The sequence below is a fragment of the Apteryx mantelli genome, chromosome 4, assembly GCF_036417845.1.
Source record: "Apteryx mantelli isolate bAptMan1 chromosome 4, bAptMan1.hap1, whole genome shotgun sequence".
Taxonomy (NCBI): domain Eukaryota; kingdom Metazoa; phylum Chordata; class Aves; order Apterygiformes; family Apterygidae; genus Apteryx; species Apteryx mantelli.
Genome location: NC_089981.1, coordinates 47669864 through 47692518, shown reverse-complemented (window position 1 = coordinate 47692518; position 22655 = coordinate 47669864). Strand labels below are relative to the sequence as shown.

Sequence of the window (22655 nt, the reverse complement as noted above, 5' to 3'; positions counted from 1 at the left end):
CGCCCCCGGCGGCGCCGAGCCGCCAGAGGGGCGGGCTCGTCCCCGGGCACCGGGGCAGGCCCCCGTCCTGCTCCTCCTTCCCCCGCACCGCCCCCGCGGCAAGGCTCTCCCGCCGCCGCGGAGCCGCCGGCAGGGCGAGGCGCGGGGAGCCCAACCCCGTCTCACGGCTCGCGCCGGCCACGCCTCCGCCGGGGGACGGTGCCCCAGCGCGATGGCTCCGGGGCGCGGGAGCCGCTCGGGGCCGCGCCGCACCCCACCCCTCCGCGCTGCAGAGCCCGGATGCGGAGCCGCGAGGCTGCTCGGCCCCTTTAACCCCCCCACGTCACGTGACCGCCAGCACTTGCCCCCCCACACACACACACAAGCTGCCCGCCCGCCCGCGCGCTCCCGCGGCCCCGGAGGTAGCGGCGGGGGAGGGGACCGGAAGGGGAGCGAGGGGCGCCTGCGCCCCAGCGCGGCCGCCGCCGCCCAGGGAGCCTGCGGCCCCCTCGCCTCAAACGCGGCCCTCTTGGCCGCAGGGGAGGGAGCGCGCACGTGTGATTGGGCCGCCGCGCTCACGTGACGCGCACACCTCACGCCACCTCCTCGAATAAAACTTCAAAATTGTCCGGGGGGGGGGGGGGAGCGGCAGGCAGCGCCCCGCGGCGGCGGCCCGTTCCTACCTGTCTCTCGCCGCCGGCTCCACGCGGCGCGCGGCGCCGAGCAACACCCCAGCCCACGCGCCCCGCTCGCAGCTCCTGAGGCCTTCGCCTGCCACGCGCAACCTCCTGCCGTCTTCATTGGCTGCAGCAGCCCATCACGTGGCCGCCCCCGGTTCCCCCCCCCCCGTCCTCTCGCTCGCCCCGCGGCGGCACCGTCCCCGTCCCCGCGCGGCGGGTACCGGCGGCGGGCGGCGCTTAGCTCGCGGGGGCGCAGGCGGCGGCGGCCAGGGCAAAGCTGCCTCGCGACGCCCGCCAGCGGCGCCCTCCCGATTGGCTGGGGCCGCCCGCCGACGTACTTCCGCTCCCGCCGCCTGGCCACGCCCTTCCTGCCCCTCCCCTGCCCTTGCGCGAGGGAAACACGCTGCTCGCGCGTGGGCCGCACGGGCGCGCGATCGCCGTTGGCTGCCGGGCGCCGGCCCTGCGGGGCACAGCGGCGCGGCGGCGGCGAGCGGCGGCACCCGCCCCGCTCCGCCCCACCCCGCCCCGCCGGCCCGGCCTGGCCCGGCCCCGCTGCCGCCGGGGCCCGGCCGCGCGCGGGGGCTGCGGCCCGCGCGGCCTCCGCGGGGGCGCCGCTCCCGGGGCGCCGCTCCCTCCCCCGTTCCTCCCCCGCCGCCGAGGCGCCGCCGGCCCCAATCGCGGCTCGCCCGAGGCGCGCTGGGGCGGCGGGGACCTGCCGCCCGGTGCCGCGGCCGTGCGCTGCGCTACGCTGCGCTGCCCGGGGGGAGCGGGGCGGGGGCGCGGCGCCGAGCACCGTCCCGCCAGAGCGGCAGCGACCAGCCGCGCTGTCACGCCTAGCGGCGCCCCAAAGCGTCTGGATGAAGGGCGCCTCCGCAGCGGCGGCGCAGCCGACCCCAGCGTGCCTCGTGCGTTTGTTCTGCTTCTGGCTTCTGCGGGGCCAGCTGCCGAGGCGGCGGGCCCTGCTTCCCGGGCCTCATGGCCCTGGCGCTGCACCGTGTGGCAGTCACCCTAAGGCTTCTTTTAAGGGACTAAACTGGGGGAGGCACGTTTCAAGAGGTCCTCTAAGGATGGTTCAACATCTTCCCCAAAGTCATTCATCCGTGCCGCACTGATTTTGTTGTGATAAATCGGTTCCAAGTATGTAAAACGTGTGCATGCGACACTGCCATAACTAAATGAACGTCCGGGTGTAACATTTTACATAGGCAGCCCTGCGTTTTTCCTTACTTTCTGTAGTACTTGCAAAGAACAGACAAATGGGCTCATTTGCACCGAGGTAGAAGGTTTGGATGACGATTTAAGCTAGCTTCTCGGAGATGGATTAACAGCCATACGTCAAGCTAACAAAAGCCAATACCCAAAGTGAAATACAATTGCACATAATTAAACACTCATGTACCTTTTCAGTGTTACTCACACAAAACCTCATTATTTCAACACGACTACTGCAGTTAAGCTTGTTTGTTGAGTATCTGCAGAACTGTACTTGTATTTCTTAATGAGTTGACACAAAAGCTACCCGTACTTATTCATAAACTGAAAGAGTTAAACAAATAAAGGCTGTACAATATTCAATGTGGGATGTGTTCAATGATACCTCTAAATATAACACCCGTATGTTTTGTAGGTTAAAAAAATGTGATTCTGGAAGTTACCACCTAGGAAATCTACATTCAGTCCATAGTAAAATAGTGGAACAAATGTTAAAGAAAAAAAATTGTAAACATTTAGCAGTTAAAAAACCATGAGCTATAAGCAGGATAGATGCATAAAAATAGATAATACTGGATGAACTTGATGACAATTGTAAACAAAAAAAAAGAAAACAAAAAGTATGGTAACTATATGTTAGTGAAAAAAGTTAAACATCTTGCAAAATCTTGCAAAATCAGATTGACTTGCTTATAAGCAGGTCACATGGAACAAAAACTAATTAAAACTGTAAACAAAAGGTGATGATAAACAGCACTGTAATGTGTTCTGCAGAAACATCTGTGCCCTGAACTAAAATTTCTGTGATGAAGGCCAAGGCTTTGAAAGCCCCTGGGCACCATAGGAATCACCATTCCTTGGGTATCCTAATATTGCTAATAATTTGTGCCAAGACTTAAGAGACCAAACAGAAATGTAAAAAGGGAAGCATCTGATTAGGCATACATTTATACTTTTACAAAATCTGGCCTTTCAATTTCCTTTTTAGTTATATTAGTTTATATTTGAATTTCAGTGGAATGGAGGGGTTGGTTCCTAGATCACTGAGATGCTTGAAAGTATCTTCTCTGTCTTATTATATAAATACTTTTTGAGGAATCCTTTTAAACAGTTTGCAAATGTATTAAAGTATCAGCTAAACCTTTGTTGAGTCTTTGCAATTTTGTAATCAAAGTCTGGAGTCATTTGGGTTAGATTAGGCATTTTAGGCTAGATTAGAAAGTGCTGGTGGTTTTAGGTCCTGTATTTTTGGAGTTCATGAGCAGGTCAAGGAACCACTAAGTTTCAACTGTTTCTTTGAAACTATTGCTACTATAATGGATGTGATGCTCAATTCCCAGATGTAAGATGCATTTTGGTTAACAGGAAAAATGAAGGAAATGGCAAGCAAATTAAATTTATAATTTGACGTTAAATTTAATGATGTTGCAAATCCAAAAAAGACCAAAGAAGAAAAACAAAGGCAACCAAAAATGCTGGGATTATGGACAAGCAAAAGACAATACAGGCAGGGGAAGGAGGTCATTGATATTTAATTCTCGGAGAAAAAAAGATGTTTTGAATGTAGCAGTTTTGAAGGAAATCTTATGGTGTTTGTGAATATCATAGAAATGAGCCAAGAATGCAGTATGGCTGAAAAAAAAGGTGAGTGTTGTTTTGGTCTCCAAGCACAGAAAGTGTCCTTCATCAGAGGAAGCCAACTCTTAGGACTGCTCTGCTGAAAAATTTCCTATGCAATTCAGATTTGGAAATCTTCATTTTGAAAACATGTATGCAGTTTAAAGGTGACCAGATTATGTGGTGAGGTTTTGCAGACAAATTGCTGCTCATTCCCCCACTTCTTATCGCCTACAAACTATCTTCTGTTCGTTGGCTAGTCAGACTTTTTTGAAAGCCAAGCACTGGGACAGCAGAGTTAGCCAGGGCATCAGGGAGCTGAGTAAGTGAGATTAAGAATGTTCCTCCTCTCCCACTCCTTTCTGTCCTGAAGAAAAACTGTAAAAGGGGATACTGGGGAAAGAGCAGTACCTCTTCTTCCATGGACTTGTTTGCCTGGGGAACATGCTGCTTTTTCCCATCGCTAACTCATCCAGAGGCCCCCGCTCATTATCCCCCTGCTCTCCGCTCGCTTTCCTCCCCCCCTCCCCGGTCGCAGACCCATTTGTTCCTCCGCCATGTGCTGTCCCTTTGCTCTAAATCGAACCCCAGCTTCTCCAGCTCTCCCCTTCTGGCCCCTCCCGGCAGGTGCAATGAGATGGGCCTGCAAACCTGCTGAGAGAGCTCCCACGGAGGAACATATTTAGGAAATAAAGGCATATGCTTCAGAAAACTGAGCAGAAACAGGCACATCCTTTTATAAGAAGAAATTATACAGGTTTTGAGTGGGCTGAACTAGTGGGAGGAAGGAAGCATGATACAATGAGAAAGGGTGGTGCTAAATCTGGTCTATGCCTAAGGCTGGCCTTTTATTGCCAGACTCATTACCTGGTGTGTTTATGCCCAGCGACTGCAGAATTCAAACCCCGATAAACAAATTTTGTTCTTCCATTAATAACATCCATTTATAATTAGTCATAAGGTAAAAATAATTACATTTCAACAACAATAATTGCATTTAACAACCACCACCCCTACGCTTGAAGTATGTTACTTAAATTCTTAAGTCAAACATTCAAAGGCTACAAAATGTCAGAATTAAGGATGCAACTTCCTGGGCACTGCGTGAGTCAGGCTCATGTGAAGAGAATAATGTGTGAATATTTAATGAAATCAGCATTACGCACATGGGGGACAATTGTTAAGCTGGCATTTACTTGCTTCCTAGTGCTGATGTTGCATCCCCAGTAGGGGCTTCTTTATCTGCAGGCCCCAGCACCGCTCTCCTGTGGGTGCCGCTTCCCCGGCTGCTTCAGCCGCTGGAGGTTGGTAGCCCCCCGCTACACTGAGCCTTGCCGAGCCCCGTATCTCTGCTCCTCCGTTTTGAAGGGACCGAGGACACCGTGTCCTGCCTGAATGGTGACGCGGGGTTGGGAACACGGTCTGGTGCTGCTGCGGCGTTAGTGCAGTGGGTGCCTGCGAGCGAGGGGTTAAACCTTCCCCCAGTGGTGCAGCACCGCAAAAAAAAGGGATTATGTTTGCTCGCAGGCACAATTCCCGGAGGGCAGAGCCTTATCGCAACGGAATAAATCTGAGACCTTCTAATAAATTGGAGCAGCGGCAGCGGAGGCGGTGGGAGGGTGGGGGAGGAGGGGAAATAAACCTTTCCTAAAATATACTGTTAAGGAAATGTGGCTGTCGGGGAGGAGCTGCGGGCTGGCTCGGCAGTGCTGGTTTTGGGAGGATCCCCGCTGCGGGGGCAAGCCAAGCGGCTGGCGGCCCCCCTCGCCTCCCTGCTCCTGCCCCGCTCTGGCGCGGGGGGCCTTGGATGCCGGCGGCGATGGGCGTCCCGTCCTCGGCGGCCAGCACGGGGAGCAGCTGCCGCGGGCCCCTGCGCTGCGGTTTGCTTTGCACCCGAACGAGCAAGGAGCTGCCCTGGAGATGCCACAGAAAGTGCTGGCTGCGAAACGCCTCGCAAGCACCTGCAAGCATCCGTGCCAACGGAGCTGCCTGTTCCGAGGTACCTTGCTTAAGTGTTCCTGGCTGCCCTTCCCGCAAGTGCCAAAGCTGCTGGTCGGTTCCTAGAATTATTTCCTTTTACGTAGGAATTGCTGGTGATTTCTCGGATGTGGGAAGCCAGTAGTTTTCATGCCGCAATATCCTCATGTAAAACAGGTTTTGGAGCCCTAAACCATGTGGGGCTTTAGGCAGCAGCAGCAGCCGCCTGCTCTCACCCTCTTTGCCTCTCTCCCCAGCAGCACCTGGCATGGCTTCAAGAGCCTGGCGCTGGCAAAACGAAGCAGCAGGATGGGCAATTTTATTACCTGAAGCAATCTGCTGCCCTAGGAAACTAATACAGATGTTCTCTAGGGTGTCCACTTAAAGCTAGTGTTATTCAGCATGTTATGTATTTCATTGAAATGCATCCAGAGAAATTATGATATGGCATAGACAACGCAACCATCAAAAAACCAAAGTAATACATGAAACAACCTCTCCAGAGATGCTACCGATAAACAACATAACCACATCACAAAACTGCTTAAACAACCGAGGAAGCAAATAACCAACCAACACTGCACAGCCTGAAAGCTGGCACTTGCAGAAGGCATTTCTGCTTCCCTTCCGAGCCTGTTTCACTGTTGGCCTTACAGAGGAACCCACCAACTGCACATCTAGAAACCTCTTTGGTTTTTACACACCAAATCTGAATGCAAAGCAAAATGACTAGTTTGGGGCCAAATTCTAATTTGAGCTACTTCCCATAGTTTTGCAGAAGTCGAGAGGTATAACTAAGCAGAAGCAAAAGCGTGGCCAAGAGCATCTCCCTACTTTCAAACCATGTGGAGTCAGAGACTAGAATTTTCTCTCTCTGCAATCTATTATTCCTTACTGACAACTGAATCGTGTTAAAAATATATCTTTAGAAACAGAAGCGGGATTACTATTCACTGTTTTCAAACAAGTGTGTTAAGCAGAGCAGAGCAGTGCGGCCAGCAAGGCTGCTGCATTGGGCCGGCCCGCGGGAAACTGCCCCAGACCCACCGGGGCACCGCGGGAGAGGTCTGCAACCGGTCGCCAAATCGCAGGCTCCGGCTGGGCGCGCGGCGCTTCCTGCTGGACGGAAACACTCGTGGGGCCAAGCAAAAGCCCACCGAAGCCCGCGGGAGCCCAGCCAGGGACTGCCGTTGGCGCTGGCCTGGCCCCGGAGGGCAGGATCCGCAGCTCTCCGCGCGTCAGCGCTGAAGCGGCAGAGCTGTGGCAGTGAAATAAAGGAAAGCACGGCTGAGCGGAGGTGTTTAGATTACACGCGGAATGCAAAATGGGCTTTCATGGACAAACGGCCAGGAAGGGGAAATCCGCAGGGGGAAAACAACCCGCTGGCAAGCTGTGAGGGATTTCACCTATGCATCTGCGGATCATTAAGTGAATGCCTTCAGACTTCTGAAAGGCCTGCATTCAACTGTATTTATAGGTGCATTTCTGAGGGATGTAAATAATGAAATGCGAAGGATTTTGAAAACCAGGGCAAAGTCTGCTTTCAGCCTAGTCTCTAGAGCTTCTCCAATTTCTGTTACATGAGAGGAGAGCGCCATTTATAAGAGACACAAATGTTATGCTGCAGAGGAGAAGACGTCCCGGATGCACCCGTCACCCCTCACTGTCCCCTCCAAGCTTTCCCAGCTCTTGTCTGCACCCTCAGACCCCATTCCCTGACCTGGCCCTCCACAGCTAGGCCTGGGTTACAAAACCAGAATTTGATCCCAAACATCCTCAAAGTGAAACTCTGGCAACTTCACACCAGCCTAGGGCTTTTTTGCATACTCACAGAGGGGTCACAGCACAAAAGTTTGCACAGCAAGTTCAGCTGCTGTTTCCAACATCCTCTCTGTAACCAGAAGCTCAAGTAGGAAGAAAGCTGTCGGCAAACCTTATCTGCGGGTGCACCTGCACCGAGGACAAGGTAGGTCCTGCCCTTCTGCAACATTTGCAGAAGGCAGGGCAATGCATTGCTTCCAGCTGCATTAGCAGGTCCCAGAAAAGACAGGTATGGGAGAAACAAGATTACACCTCGCCCTGCTAATGCATGGGAAGACTAGAGAAAGTCTTGTCTTCTTTAGGACTTTACCCATGTTGAGCTACGAACATCTTTTTCTTTATTTGCAAAGTTTACTGCCAGTGACACTCTATTGCCCAGACCATTTGTGGGCTGTTTACTGAGAAAAAAAATCTATTAATTTTTCTAATGAAAGTTTAGAGCCTTCTTGGAACAGAGGCAAGTGCAGATTTTCTACAGTCACAGATTTCTGATGCCAATAAAAATTGGTCTAGAAACAGGCAAGCCGTAAAGCATGATTTTGAACTCTTGCCAGTTTTGCAATGGCATCATCCCATTGACTTCCACAGAGCTGCTACTCATTGACCCTGCTGCGCTATCAGCATCAGGGCTCGCTAGTGCTAAACAATGCTTCAGCAGGTGAACGAGTGTGAGAAGGAAAATCTGACTCTGTCCCAGCAAATCATCCTCACACTAGAGAGGTCCAAACACGGTATGAAGGCAGACAGGGTGAATTTCCAGATTACAGGCTGAATTCTTCTCTCAGTAGTGTTTTATTTCATGCCAGGGAACCAATCTCGAATGATCTCCATAGCGTGCTCACTGATTTACACCAGTAAGAGCAACAGGAAAATCAGCACTTTGTGCAGCTGGCCTCTAGTGTAAGTTGTGTTCCAATGATACAATGATTTTCAAGAGCGTAAATCCCAAATAAAGTCCCTGTGGGCCAGCTGTTGTCTTCAATTACAGTATTGCAGCCCCCTAACTGCGGCTTTATAAAACTGCTTTACAAGGCAGCCAGGGAATATTTCCCTGAGTATATTAAGAAAGTAAAAGAAGAAATAACAAACCATGTAATTCTCTGATATAAACAGGTTCAGCTCTTCTCATTTGGGATTTTGCCTGATCATGCCTGCACAAAAAGTTGGCCCACAGGCAGGGCAACAGCCCTGGGGATTTTAAGAGGTGACCCAAAGGGATTTCATCAATAGCTGGAAAATATGGAAAATATTTCAAGTAATGGGCCAAATCTTTGCCTCAGGTGTAACCCAGTGTAGCAGCTTCAATGGAATTGCATTGGCGTAATTGCGAGTGTTGGCAGATGAGCTTGAGTGAATCCGACTGGGGGGAAGGCATGTGCAAAGTTACCAGCTGCTTGCTCCACCGGAGTTTTCCACCCCCACAGCAATGCTGCTAGAAACATGGGCCCGTGCCTCATCCGCTTCCCTGCTGCTTTGCTCAAGCCTACCTTGGTCAGCCTGGGCATCGCCAGTCCTGGCTGCCAGGAACCCAAATGCAAGTGGCAGGGAGGGAACAAATACTTGGGAGATGGTTACATCTTAAACTGCCTCTGCTGTTTGCTAAGTAAATGCAGCTCAAAGCCCTGGATATGACACAATTTGTTTAGTACCAGGTTTTGTCCACGGCTTAGGACCCGTGTCCAAGCTGTGCTGTGCAATGGCGTGCAACAGAGAGGCGGGAAGATGCTCCGTCCCAGAGCTCAGTCTGGGTCCCTGCATGATCTCCAGGCCTGCATCCTGCTTTGCCTCAGAGACTGGTACAGGTAGAAGGTTTGTGAGCACTGAGAAGCTGTTAAAGCTCAGTCTCTTCTCATAGGCCCAGCCACACATCTGCAAAATATCGCTGCTCCTGCTTCTCTTTGTAAATCTTTGTGCAAGAGGAGGAATAATACTGGAAAATGTATTTATTAGGCCTGAACCTCACTTGACATTAGTGGAGCCATGCTGATTTACATCATCTAGCAATTGGGCCCTTGTTATTTTTAGCTTCTTTTAAAGCAAATGAACAAGTAGAAACATTGAGAGCCAGCAGCAAGTGACCAAAGTGCTCTCAGCTCTAGGTAATAGCAGCATCCCACGAGCAAGAGCGGCTGTTGCACAGGCATTCATTGGCTGAGCAGAAGTAAAAAGCCAGCAGCAGTCTCCCACGCAGTTTGGTTAATGACAGGGTAGCAATCAGGATCGGTGTCTTATACATTAGCTAAGAAAGCAGCGACCTTCTGAATTTGCTGCACTAATTGTCATGTTGCAGTGTACAGAACACTGTTCCCTCAAATGTCCCACAGTTTCTCTCAACTTCCAGTTTTTGCCAGCTTTCTGTGTTCATCAGCATGTAGTGCAATATATTATATTTCCAACTGGAAATATATTTCCAAACCCTCTTTCCTTGTCACAGATTCCTGTTCCCTCACACAGCAGGCTGGCAAGATTCAGTTCCTATAAAGGCTTTTCTGGAAACTGTTCCAGTCTCATTAAATCCCTACTGAACTCATCAAAGCTTAAATTAACAAGTGTAATCCATTTCCTGAGGTCAAACATTTCTTTTAATACTGTTTTAAGCTAGCGAACAGAAGCCGGAGGAAACAAAAGCTGGTGAACTGCTTTCCAGGCCATGGCTGGAGCCTGTCTGCTAGCCGCTATGGCTGGAAGCTCATCAGAGCGCGTCCATCCGCCTGAAAAGCCAGGCGCAGTGGGAACTGCAACAGCACTGCTGAAATACCCAGCTCCCAATTTCAGTGTCATTGTGAACATGACCAAAAGATTTTACATTTCCGCAGCCTACTTGGACTTCGAAGTGAAATGGCTTGGTATGCCTCAAGCTTGAGGAGCCATGGAGAAATGAGTAAGCCAGGGCTGTATCATCTTTGTTTTGTCACTTGACCTTAGCACAGTCGCTGAGGTCTGATTCATACTGATGCCAAGTTCCTTTTATATGAAAGAGCGAATGCAATCAAAAATCATGTCGGTCAGTCTTTTCTGTTCTTGGACTAAGTAACTGATTTTTAGCCCAGTTTCCTATGGTAATGAGGCTTTCTGATCTCAGTCTGCACATGTTGTCCCTAATAACTTTTGAATGCATTGGCTAATTTCAGTCAAATTTGATAGAAGCCTGAAGGATAATTAAGTTTCTACAAGTTTTCTAAAAATAGGCTCTGAGTGAAAGACCCTATTAATGCCACGTAACTGCCTTCACCACAGGTAGAACATGAGTGAGAATGTGAGAAGTGAAAATTTGCTCACTTCTTACTGGACACCAGGGAATCCACAGAAGGAAAAGCTCTTAAAAGTAACTCAACTAGAGAAAAGCTTCATCTGGGACTTGCAATCAACAGCGGGATGCAAATCCACAAAAGACCAGGCTTCCTTAGTTCCAAGGGTTCAAAGAACAACTATTTTAACTCCAACATAATGGATATTAAATAACAAATCAGTATTAAATTAGGACTTCTTATGTGGGTCCCTGGTAAGTATCACAGAATAGCCTCAAGAGAAACTCCTGGTAAAAAATATGTGAATTTGCAAAAGCTGGCAGCTGTCTGAGCAATAGAGAAAAATGAACAGTGATGGAATAAATGGAATGTAAATCAGGAAAACATGTATGTGCAAATATTGTTCCTTTCTCTACTCAACTGAACTCAAACTTTTACTCCAAATTAGTTGCATTTGACTTAAGGCAGTCTTTTAACTGAGTAAAGGCTGCAAGATTTCCATCCAAACACAGGTGAAGCAAGATGGCGATAGGTACGGGAGTAGTTGTGCATTAGCTTTGGGGAATGTCCATGCACTGCAGGCAACTCCTGAACAATCAGTGCAGAGCACTCTGCTCCCCGCACTGCACAGGTTTGAAACATGTGGCTGGAGCATCCCCCTGTCTCTGGCGCTGGAGCCGGCTGGAGCCCCTCTCCTCACATGTTGACCACCTGTACGTGATGCGGGCCGGCCACACTGTGAGGATGTGCCATGCCCTCGCTAGGCGCCTTGGGGTCACGCTGCCTTGCAGGTGAGCTAGCAGCTATCCTGAGGGGCTTGAGCCTGAGGAGATGGTGCCCCATCATTAGGGAGGTGTGGGTGGAGGAGGCGTGTGGTCAGGCTTACCAGTGGGTGTGGGACAGAGGCTGGCCCTGCGGAAACAGGCAGTGCGCCTGGGCTGCCGCAGAACCCTACCTAGTCCAAGCTAGGGCAATGTTTTCTCTGTTTTGATACTCCATATATAAAACACCGTTTCTGCTTTATGAAACCCTCATTTGCTGTCTTTGCAGCTCATTCCTTCTGCACCCATTTTAAAATTTCTTTCCATCCTCCCTCTTTTCTCACTAGCTCTTCTTTTGGTGTTGCTTCTCCCATGGCCCAGCCTCATTTGTACCTGGTCTGACCAGGCTGGCATGCAAAAGGATTAAATCATCATTTGAACCAGATCCAAGGGACATCACTGGGCAATGGAACCTTAAAATAACAATGAAATCAGCCACTTGGTGCTTAGGAAGTCGTTTTTCCTGCATTGCAGATGGGGGGTGAGTGCTCATACCGTTTACCATCACTCTTCCTCTCTGTGTGAGCTGGCAGGCAGAGGGTGTGCAATGTGCTGCTCGCTGATGAAGAATAAAAGTGTGAGGTACACCTTTTCTTCTCAGTGAGCTGGAAATCCAGGGGCTCTTTTATGTTACATTTGGAACATCTGACTCAGCGGCTGAATATAACCCACCGCCTCCAAACTGCTCTTCCACAGAGAGCATTGCTGGTAATTGGATGGGTGTAGACAGGTTTGAGGAGGGAGGAACCAATGGAGAGATTTTCCATTTCCATGTAGGATGAAGTGTTTTCCAGTAAAGGTTTCTCCCCCTGCTCCCACACAGCTGGGGCCGGAGAAGTCGGTGCTTTGGGGAGCACCAGCCAGTGCCTACTGGAGCTGGGGCTTCAGTCTCAAGGTGAAAGCCATGCAGCATGACCATGCTGCCTGGGAAGGCCAGAAATGTTCTCTGCCTCCAAGAAGTAGCTTAATCACACATGATAAAGGGAGAAAGACTGCTTTTATTTGGGGCAGAGAGATTCACTATGAGACCAACCAATTTTACTTATGATCCCAGGAAGTGAGAAAATCCTTCCAGAGCATCACCACAAACTCCATCACAGATAAAAAACTGGGACTCAGACACAGTACATGTTTTATTAAAAAAATGCATAAAAACTATTGACATGCTTCCCAAAGTTAGAGCGTGTATGTACATCTGCACTTCCCAGGCAGCTGCAGGGAGCATAGCCTTCCACCCTCCCTGCAAACATGTGCACTGCCACAGCTTTTTGTTATACTTTGTTAGGTGTTATCTTTTCACCTGCATTTACAGCATCCCAGCTAAATGAAGAGAAAACCCTGTACTGCCTGGGGTATAAGATGGTGCAGTCTGTATATGAGAAACTGTACTGAACTTCTGAAGACATCTGTAGGACATCATTTTTTAGTAGGAAACCTCACAGAAAGGACCCGTGCCCAAACCCCAGGCTGAAATTTCCCTTCCCTAGGAAGTGTTCACAATAGGGGCTGAAACTGGACCTGAATTTTGTAGTTAGCCCCCGAGCCAACAATAACCAAATATTGGGCACTGAAGCATGGAGTGTTCTGACACCAAGTCTGCAATCTAATTTGACATATTGGTCCCACCTTTGACAACTCAGCAAATTATGACATTTATGGTATTTGCTTCTAAGGAAGAGCAATGTGGAATTTTAGGTCATGTGATACTGCTGAGTTTTCAGGGCACTGGAAATAAAACAAATTAAGATCAAGCAAATATTTAGGATAAATAGAGTAAGATGTAACTGCACCTCCTTGCAAGTGCTGAGAACCACTGCACAAAACAAATGCTGATTTACATTAAAATATTAAATTATTAAAAACCACACAAGCACTTGGCAGTTATAGTGAGTCAGACATGCTGATTGGAAAACAAAACAAAACCCGAAGAGCAAAAACACTAATTTTGCCCTGTATGGAAGGCTGCAGTGATACTAGCCTATGATCTGATGTGGCTTTTACAGCGTGCCTGAAGACCTCCTTAAAGGACAGCCAGTGGTTCTCAAGCTTTTTCATAATGATGACCCCCTCTTTCAAAAGAGATCTCCCAGTGGATCCCTTCCGCCTCAGCACACACACCTTCACAAAACTGATTTCACACCTTCACTACAGCAGCTACAGCACTTGGTTATTTGAAAAAGTAATAGGACAACTAAAGAGAAAGATTAAAGTAATCCTATTTTAAAGCAAATGCTGAATCCTGCTCTCACTGAATTTGATGCAAGTCTACAGGCTGCCATTCTGTGTTTAGGCTGTCTCCTTCCACTCCTGGAGGGCAGCACTTTGCATTAAGCAGCACTGTTTCCCCATTCGGCTGTTAAGTCCCCTCTGCACTGCTTCCTTTCGATCCCTTTGAAGTTGGATCTTGTCTTCACACACGCCAGCTGCTCCTCCTCCCTTCACTTTTTAATGCCAGCTGCAAGTCTGGTCATCAAACAGAAGACAAAGAAATACACAAAAGAAGTACAAGGGTTGAAGAGGGATGCTGGATTTTCCTTGTTTCTAACTTCATCGCTCACCAAAGCATCTGAAGCTCTTAAAAGAGCCCTGGCCCAAGGAAGCAGCGAGTGTCACTGCATGAAAAATGCCAGATGTTCAAATTCACTGCTGGACAGAAGCAGATCCGCAGATCACAGTTTGAGAACCACTGAGGTAGGCAGCAAGTCTAGGCAGTACTGCTGAGTGAACACGAGGGGGATTTTGCCCTGTTGTCTTGAATGACACTGTAAATACCCACTAGTGTTTTCAGAGGTACCAGGCCCAAAGTTATGCAGCCAGGGTCAAAGACAACATCTACAAAAGAGCGAGCACTGACAGAACAGCAGGTGCATTCGGCTCTGCTCCAGCAGTCAGCGAGAAGGAGCAGAGCACAGACTCTGACCACCCGCCTTAGCATCGAACTCCTTTCAGTGGGATGTGACCGACCTGTAATCCTACTGCCCTCGTTCCCTACATCTGAGGGGTTGTGAGGGCAGAGGTCCTTCCGAGCTGTCCACCTCTGCAGCCCACACGCACAGTGAAAGCTGCAGCAGCCGCCTGGGGACTCTGTGCTGCTCAAAGCCATCCCAGACGTGGCGTCAGAGACTCTGGTGCTGCAGCACTGCAGCTGCACACATCCCGTCCCAGGGAAGCGGAGCGTCACTGTTATGTACAGACTAGCAACTTTTCTCTCCTTCTGTCTCCAGCTCATACAGAAGGCTTTTGTTCTCCCCTTCCGCCACATCTGGATGCCTTTCACCCTCGGCATCGTCTCCAAGGCACAGGGGGCTCATGATGTAGCGATAGTCACTAGTGACAGCAGCTGCTGCCCCAGCCACGCTCTCCTCACTGTCCACATCCCCAAAGGAGGCGTGCAGGGCCGGGTCACTCGCAGGGGCCTCTTTGTCCTTCCCAATGTTGACGTAGAGAGGATCTTGACTGGAAGAGAGTGTGGACATCCTCCCCCGAATCATTTCCAGCTGGGACCGGAGCACCCCAAAGCTTGGGCGTAGCTTGGGCTCAGGATGCCAACATCTGCACATGAGAACGTAGCTGCAACAGAGAGAGACAAGAGCACTGAGAAAGGCCTCCATCCTGCCACTACAACACTGTGCTAGCGCACTTCTGTACCCCTTCAGCAGCGTCAGGGAGGAGCAGTGCTACCTACAGACCACCAAAAGCCCTAACTGCAGGGAGACTCACAACTTCGGTAAACAGGCTCTAACCTTTTCTTCCTTCAGGGCAGAAGGTGGGCTGAGCACAGAAAATGAAGGCTGTCAAAAATTCTAGTTTTGGCATGTATATAGTTGCTTGGAATTTGCAGTGCTTGTTTTTTAAAATTAGGTTGTATATGTCGCTGAGGTATTACAGACATTTAGAGACATGCAATATTTTTGCAGTGACAATTGAAAAGCACAGTCACTTTCCCCAAAACTTACTGGCTTTGGGCTTGCCCAGGAGACAGCTTCCTTCAGAAGCATTCTCATTTTGTTCAAAATAATAATTTAGAAGGTATCAAAATATCAAAAAACCCTGTCAAAGGATGCTGAACTTTTTGGAAAAAAATTATTCCATTGTCTGTGGAGAGCTTGAATAGGACTGTGAGTATAACACCAGCTAGTAATAGTTTTTGAATTTATTCATGAGAAAAGTCCCAGTTTATAACCTCTGCTGTGGTGGAAGCTGTCATTGCAAATGCTGCAGAGACCCAGTTATAGGAGGTGCAAGTTATTTCTAGAACCTTCTTTTTCAAAATGTGTTAACTTGGGGCCCTAGGCATAATGCCACTATTGCTGGATGACAGCGCGCCAGCGCGACTGGGAAACGGCACAATGAACATGTGTAAAGGGCTGCAATGGGGCTGACAGCGACTTCACTGCTGGATGAGATATGCTAAAATGGCCCTTCTACTACAGAAGCACCACCTCGATGCAGAAAACTTGCTTGGTACTGTTGTAGGCTGTCGTCACAGCTGTGTTACATGGGCAACGTTTCTCCTGAGGGCAAATGCCAGCTGGAAGCTGCGGTCACTGCAGCTCTCACTGACCAAATGCCAGTGTGAGAAGTCACTGGTTCAGACAGCACGTGCTGGGGAAGGGGGCTAGGAGCTCAGCTCCTCCGATCACCACCCTCACGGGCGACATATCAGCACCCAGCTGAGCGCCTGCGCTCTGCCGGCCTCCAGCCAGGCTGGCCTCCCTCCAGGGCTCGTTTTGCTGGAGCCCTGCCAGGCCTATTGTCCTCCTCTCTGTGCATCATCCTCAAAACTGGCAGCTGCTTTCCTATTTCTTTATTGTTGCCAGTTCTGCAGGGATCAGGAACAAAGCACAATCTCACAGTGCTGGCATTGAAAAGCTCTACAGACAAACAAACCTCAGTTAGACTTGTAAACGGAAAAAATCTGATATGGCCTTTGCTGGGAAATAAAGCATTTCACGATGGCTTTTATTTTACTTTTATGTCCCTTGCCTGATATCAGCTTTACGAGTCTGTTTTTGATCTCACATTAGTTTTACAGAAAGCTTCAATGCTTCTCTCGTCTTAATCCTGACCTACAACCCTCAAAAGTGGTAGAAATAACTCAAAACACTCTGCATAAAATATAAACTTTCTACTCTGCAGGACCACAGTAAATAAGCTCTTTAACCCTCACTGCCAACAACAGAAATTTAGTCGAGGGAAAAGGTAGAGAACTGGGAGTGGCTATACTGAATCAGCCCAAAAGCCCATCTGCCCCAGTGTCCTGCCTTTGATAGTGGCCAACAGCAGAAGCTTGGGGAAAGCACATAAGGTGAAGGTGAGCATACACAGGGAGATTTTCCTGGCACACCCTCTCAGATCTCAACAATTTGTAGTTTAGGGGTCTCTTGAAATGGAGATTGTTTTTTTTCAGTAGTTTTTGATGTATTTTTCTTCAATGCCTAGTAGCTTTTTGAATCTCGTCTATACTTTTGTCATCTATAACATCCCACAGCCATAGACTCCACAACTTGGAGTCAAAGCTACTCACAGTAGTTGAGATACAGACACAGAATTTAAGCAGTGGTATATATTGATATTTTCATTTAAGTTTGGGAATAGTTAAAATGAACTGCTGAGAAGACAAAAGTGTACAACTTTAATAACAGGAGTACAGATTATTCCCTCATGTAGAAAGCAAAAGGAGAAAGGAAACCACATAAAATATTCCACTATCATAGCAGGAGAAAGGGGGGAAAAGGGAGCTTTCCATGTGTCCCTTTTATAAACAAGGAATAGCTTGAAAAGGCCTCTAAAGCCAGTGTAAAGGCAGTCAATACAGTTTAGGCATCTATTTCAACCCTATGGGTGTGCTCTAGGAATCTTATTCCAGCCACAAGCCTTGGAGCAATGGTTCCTGAGCACACATTTTGCATAATCTGCTGGCAAAGAGCACATCCTCAGCTGCAGGAAGGCAGGAGTGTGGGCCTGGCTATTCAGAGGCCACAGAGGCTGCAGCATGTGGCTGCCTGCTCCCCAGGTGGCTGTCCGAAACCTTCCTGCAAGTCTGAAAATGTCTGAAACCAATATCCAAAGATTGTCGTGGTTTTGTTTCCACCTGTAATTTAAGGTGGGACACTGATCCACAGAGCTTTAGATCCTCGTGTGTCCCTTCCTTCTCTTTTATCCTGCTATTTTTGGTGAGATTAGCAGATGTGATCTTGAAAAACAAACCCAGCTCTGAAAGACACATGCCAGCCACTGGCTCTGCAATTTACTTTCCTCATCATCTCGCTAGATTGTTTGTCCATTCAGCCTTTGGGATGTGCCACAAAACTCATCTCTTTTCTTAGATGCTGGCCTGAGACAGGTAGGGAGCAGTGAGTTTCTGGAAACGCAGTTATAGTTTCCACAAAGCCAAGAGCCTCTAATGTTGATACTGTTCATGCTCTTGAGCCAAGTTAGCTGCTCGTGTAGCTACCACTGGTTCCAGGGAGCTCTGTCAACAGACAATATTTGGTAGCTAACCCAGTGACTTCTAGTGAATGCCTCTGTGTACTGGAAAGTGGATAGATTCAGATCAGAGCCCCAGCCAGCTGCTCCTGTTTCCTTCCAGTAAGCCAAACTTCTCAGGGAATCAAATGTCAGCAAAGAGAGGAAGTACTCACACATCCTCCAGGCACTCCGGTGGCTGCTTCAGCCTGTTCCCACTGATGAGGTAGTTGTAGATTTCTGCATTCTCAATGCCAGCATAAGGGGTTTGCCCTCGGGTCACAATCTCCCACATGGTCACCCCGAACGCCCACTGAAAGGGAACAGCAAACAGAGCTAGCGAACAGACAGTTCCCTGCTTGCTGGGGTAGGGTTTCGGTATGCTCAGCGTGGGCCAGACTGTGACTCTCGCACAGTTCAAGCATGCCTCTCAGCCTGGGGTAAGGTCACATGAGCAACAGTGGGGCTCTGCTAGTGCAAGGACTATCCAAACTCCAGCTAGAAAACAAAAAGAAAAGACGCAGATCTTGCTGATGCTGACACATTATTTCAGGAGACAGCTGAAGGCCCTGCCCAGAGCAATCCTGCAGTGGAGCAGGGGGGCCTCTTAGAGTTACTGCTGTCTCCCACCTGCAAACCTCTCCCAAGGATCTCCCACTTACTGTTTTTGAAGGTGTGTGGTATCAGTCTTGTGATTTTCAGCTACATGAAGATTTTGCTTTGGAGCTCATAGATCAGATGCTTAATTCACTGAGCCAGATTCTGGGTTGCTGGGAATGTACAGGTACAAATGAAAGCCAAGTTTAGCCAATGAGCAGGGTAAGTAACCACTTTTGGCTCATGTTGATTTTTGCTCTGTGCTGTAACAGTCATACCTGTACATTTACATCTAAACTGCAGTGTTTGTTAGGTGCAAAAAATATGGTTATCTTAAGCAAAACCCTGTTCAGTGTTTGTGATCACCAATCACTAAACACTGTCTACAGTGGTTATGCCAATCACCAGGTGACACTGCAGCTGAGTTACAAGGCCCTCTTGGCTAACTCTTCAGAGACATTGACATGGATGAGCGTGAAGGCAAGTGCAAAGCCATGAAGGACAAAACTAATAGGAAACCAGATTGGAAGACAGTAATGAAGAGGGAAGAAGGTATCAGAAGGGAAAAAAAAAAAAAAAGAGGAAATGAGGAAATTTCAGATGATGGGTTTAGTCTCACTCCCCAAGGGAAATGTTATTGGGAGGAGTATCTAAGCACTGATATACTTGGAGTCTAAGAAGTTCCATCAATGCCCTCTGTAGGATGGAGTACTATTGCTTCACTTGTATGTGAGTGTATGGGTTATGTGCATGTGAGATCAGATCACCTTCAAATTATAATGCAGAAGAGAAAGGAAAAAGAATAAGAATAAGAAGAGATTGTACAAAGAGAGAGGAAAAGGAGGAGGAAAAAGCAGAAGGCAGAAGGAGGGGATGGGGGTAAGCACCAAGGAATGAAGAAGGACTGAAGGACAAGAGGAGCAGGAGAAAGGGGTTCATCTCTTCTGCTATGCATGAACCATGCACAGATATTTTTGGTCCTGAGTTCTGAGAGCAACCATGGCAGAGGTGGGCACTGTGCCTCAAACACAAGGTACCAGGCAAACTCCCTTTCCCATCACCAGGGCCTTTTCCCATTCTCAGTGAATACAGAAGGATTCCTTCACTTCTGCAGGATTACAAGCAGACCCCAAACGCACTAGAGCAAAACTTACCACATCACTTTGTGTCGTGTACAGATTATCAGCCAGACTTTCCAGGGCAAGCCACTTCACCGGCAGCTTGGAAGCACAGCCCTGACGGTAGTAATCTCCACTGTAGATTTTCTTAGAAAGCCCAAAGTCTGCCACACTCACATTCATGTTCTCATCCAACCTAAGGAAAAGTTTTAATGACTAAGAAAGGCATTTATTGGCCACCTCAGGGAACAGACTTCATACTCCTAGGTCTCATGAAGGCCCTCCTACTTTTCTCAAAAGGAGATATGATGAAAGAGGTACTCAGCTTCTTCTAAAGGAAGTCTATATATTTTTTAAATATTTAAAAACAGGAAATCAGTTTGGGTTTCTCTGAAGTGCCAAAGCAGGCTAACCGATCCTTTTACATTATGACTAACAGGTTCCTGTCTGTACATCTGGATATTTAAATGCCATTGGAAATATATGTCTCATTCCACATTTTACTGCTTGTCGTGGTTTTCTTCAGAGGCAGAGTTCTATCTGCTATACTGGGCTGTTCCTTACTCCACCCTCAGGTAAGAAGCGGAGAAAAAAAGGACGAAAAAAGAATCTTTCTTCTCTTCAAAGCAGGCAAGGCAATCTGAGGACAAGAGCAGCAGTGTGGGATCACACAATGTACTAACCATGTAATTATTTCAGAAGACATTCTTCACATAAGTCATCCTTCACCTGCTTTCTGGGAAACTCCACATGAAACTCTACATTTCTTACACTGTGATAATGAAGTCCTCAAAATACATACTAGGTATTATGAATACAAATTCCAGGCTATACTGAAAGTTCCTTACTCCTATCACAGCCAAAACCCATTCTCTCCTGTTGGTTACCTTATGATATGGAGCAAATAGCCCCTGCTGACACACAACCAACAGAGTAATTACAAAAACAGATTGCAGTGGACCCTACAGACACATGTACAAACCAGTGCTGGAATAGTTCCCTATAAATAGGGGTGATTTGGAAGCTCAGTGGGGACTTAGGAGTTTCTGCCCCTCCCATGCCTGGCCATGGCTCCCCTCTGCCTACTGTCACTTAGATGCAAGGACAGGCATCCTGGGACAGGATCCCTCCCCGCTTCTGTCCTGCAAAAGGCTTCTCGTGCCTCTCTCAGCCACTGCAATCTTTCTTTTCTCTAAAAGCTCACAGTTCACTTACATGCAGTTCCGAGCTGCAAGGTCCCTGTGTATGAAATTTTTTGAGCTCAGATACTCCATCCCACTGGCAATGTCAATCATGAACTTGAGGAGTGTCTGAACAGGCAAGTTCTGAAAGAAATAACAGTTTAAATTCTGTTCCTGGAAACTCATGGCAAAACTGCAACATTTACTGCTAGCTCACTGAGCAGGGACAGGGTGATACAGAGAGGGGATGGAAAGGAGGAGTTGGTCCTCAAAGTGGGCAGGATTGAGTACAGTCACTTCAACATCATATCCCAACCCCAAATTCCATTGGTGTCAGAATCTGGTCATCTGCCAATGGCTTTGGGAGACCAACCCTGAACTGATCTGAGTATGACCTCTGAAAATCTACAACCTCCCAGAAGGAATTCTACAATAAGGAAGACTTACAAAAGGGTTTTCACCAATTCGTGACATCAGCAGAAAAGCATGAAGGTCTCCATGCTTCATAAAAGGCAGGATCACCATGGGAATTGGGAGCCGACCCTTGGGACGACTTCGTAGACTGACTCCTAATGAGGATACACAAAACAAAGGGTTTTTAGCAAACAGATCAGTCCCAAGGGAAACCTTACAGACTGCTGTGCCTTTCTCTTGAGAATTTGGAGGAACACATGCCTTTTTGGAGGGTAGATTCCATGCTCCAAGTTCCTTTGCATGGCTTCATGCCAGGAGGTATTGAGATATCGTTAATCCAGTTCACCTCAGGGGGAACACTAAGTGCTCAGTGCCTCTCAGCTTCTTATAGGACTGGCTATAAGTGTTTCCAGGAGCACTCCAGATCAGACTACCCCCAACCCCAGGGTCAGCAGAGCAATCTCCACATTCTGGAGATTGTCCAGGTTCCACAGTGCCCCCCATGGATGTCTTGCTTCTTACCCAGTATTTGGGGCAAATCTCCTGTCCCCTTACTTTTTACCAGTCCAGCTCTCCACATTTCACAGTAGTTCAGACATCTCTCAGATAGTCAAACATAGTATTTGCAAGAACCCAAGAAATGGCTTAAACAAGAGAGGTTAATTACAGGTGTTTGAGGAGTGCCGGTGCATGTTGTGAGCACTTACGCACACTCCAACTTCCTCCAGGCCGGGGAGGAGCAACACTGATACACACAGGACTCCAGCCTGCTAAGTGGTTGCTCCCTACAGCACCAGGGGTGACTGCATTAACACTGCTGCTGGCCAGCAATACGTGTGAGCATGTGAGGCTGTGTGGGATCCTGCAGGATGGGAGGTGCTTTTTGGCTCCACAGAGCAGCACTGCTCACTCACCGATCAGTTTAGTAACATGTGGGTGGTCAAACTCCTTCATGCAAGCAGCCTCTCGCAGGAACTCCTCAATGTCAGTCGAGGTGAAGATATCCGCTGGAAAGAAATGGCAATAACCTCTGTCAGTGGCTCCAAGGGGCATTACAGATAATCATTATCGGAAGTTTGTTCTTTGAGGCATAGCACATCCTTCCAGACCTACAGCTAGATCAGCCAGTTTACAACAAAGCAGAGCCTGACACTTTCTCCTGGGATGGGCAGCAGTAAACATGCATCAGGGACATCTGGTGAACTGATTCTTGGCAGAAAAAAGACCTGCAGATTAGCAGCTCTTTTCTCAGCAACAACATTCCTTGGAAGCCATGGAAATCATGTGGGTTAAAGATGTAAGAATTAATTAGCTAAAAGAAGCTAAATGATAATGGTAGGGGAGAGGAGACAGCATACAAAATTAAAATGTTGAAACTGACTGGATGGCCTGGAATTCCAGGCTACCATGGTAGACCCCAATTAATCTATGACCAGGATGGCATGAAAGATCAAAGCTTTTACATCTCTAAGCATGACTGATTCTTCTAACGTGCAAAAGCTAAGATTTCTTAAGTACCTGC

General features: G+C 48.4%; 2 protein-coding genes across 7 annotated transcripts in view; both read right to left on the bottom strand.

Moving 5' to 3' along the window:
* MGA (MAX dimerization protein MGA) overlaps window positions 1-709 on the bottom strand; it is a 66459-nt gene extending 65750 nt beyond the window's left edge. The window contains exon 1 of the mRNA XM_067296463.1: window positions 663-709. The gene's annotated coding sequence lies outside the window, so the exon portion shown is untranslated. The remainder of the gene's footprint in view (window positions 1-662) is intronic.
* An 11761-nt stretch (window positions 710-12470) lies between these two features.
* TYRO3 (TYRO3 protein tyrosine kinase) overlaps window positions 12471-22655 on the bottom strand; it is a 44381-nt gene continuing 34196 nt past the window's right edge. For 2 of the 6 annotated variants that reach the window (XM_067296458.1, XM_067296459.1), the window contains 6 exons: window positions 22048-22140; window positions 21167-21288; window positions 20754-20863; window positions 19575-19734; window positions 18000-18136; window positions 12471-14925 (listed from right to left, as the gene is read on the bottom strand). In XM_067296458.1, the coding sequence (XP_067152559.1) occupies window positions 14550-14925; window positions 18000-18136; window positions 19575-19734; window positions 20754-20863; window positions 21167-21288; window positions 22048-22140 (998 nt within the window). In that variant the 3' untranslated portion in view covers window positions 12471-14549. Of the gene's footprint in view, window positions 14926-17999; window positions 18322-18485; window positions 18594-19574; window positions 19735-20753; window positions 20864-21166; window positions 21289-22047; window positions 22141-22655 lie in introns of those variants that run through there. The other 4 variants (XR_010884156.1, XR_010884157.1, XR_010884158.1 and 1 more) reach the window with 4 other exon arrangements.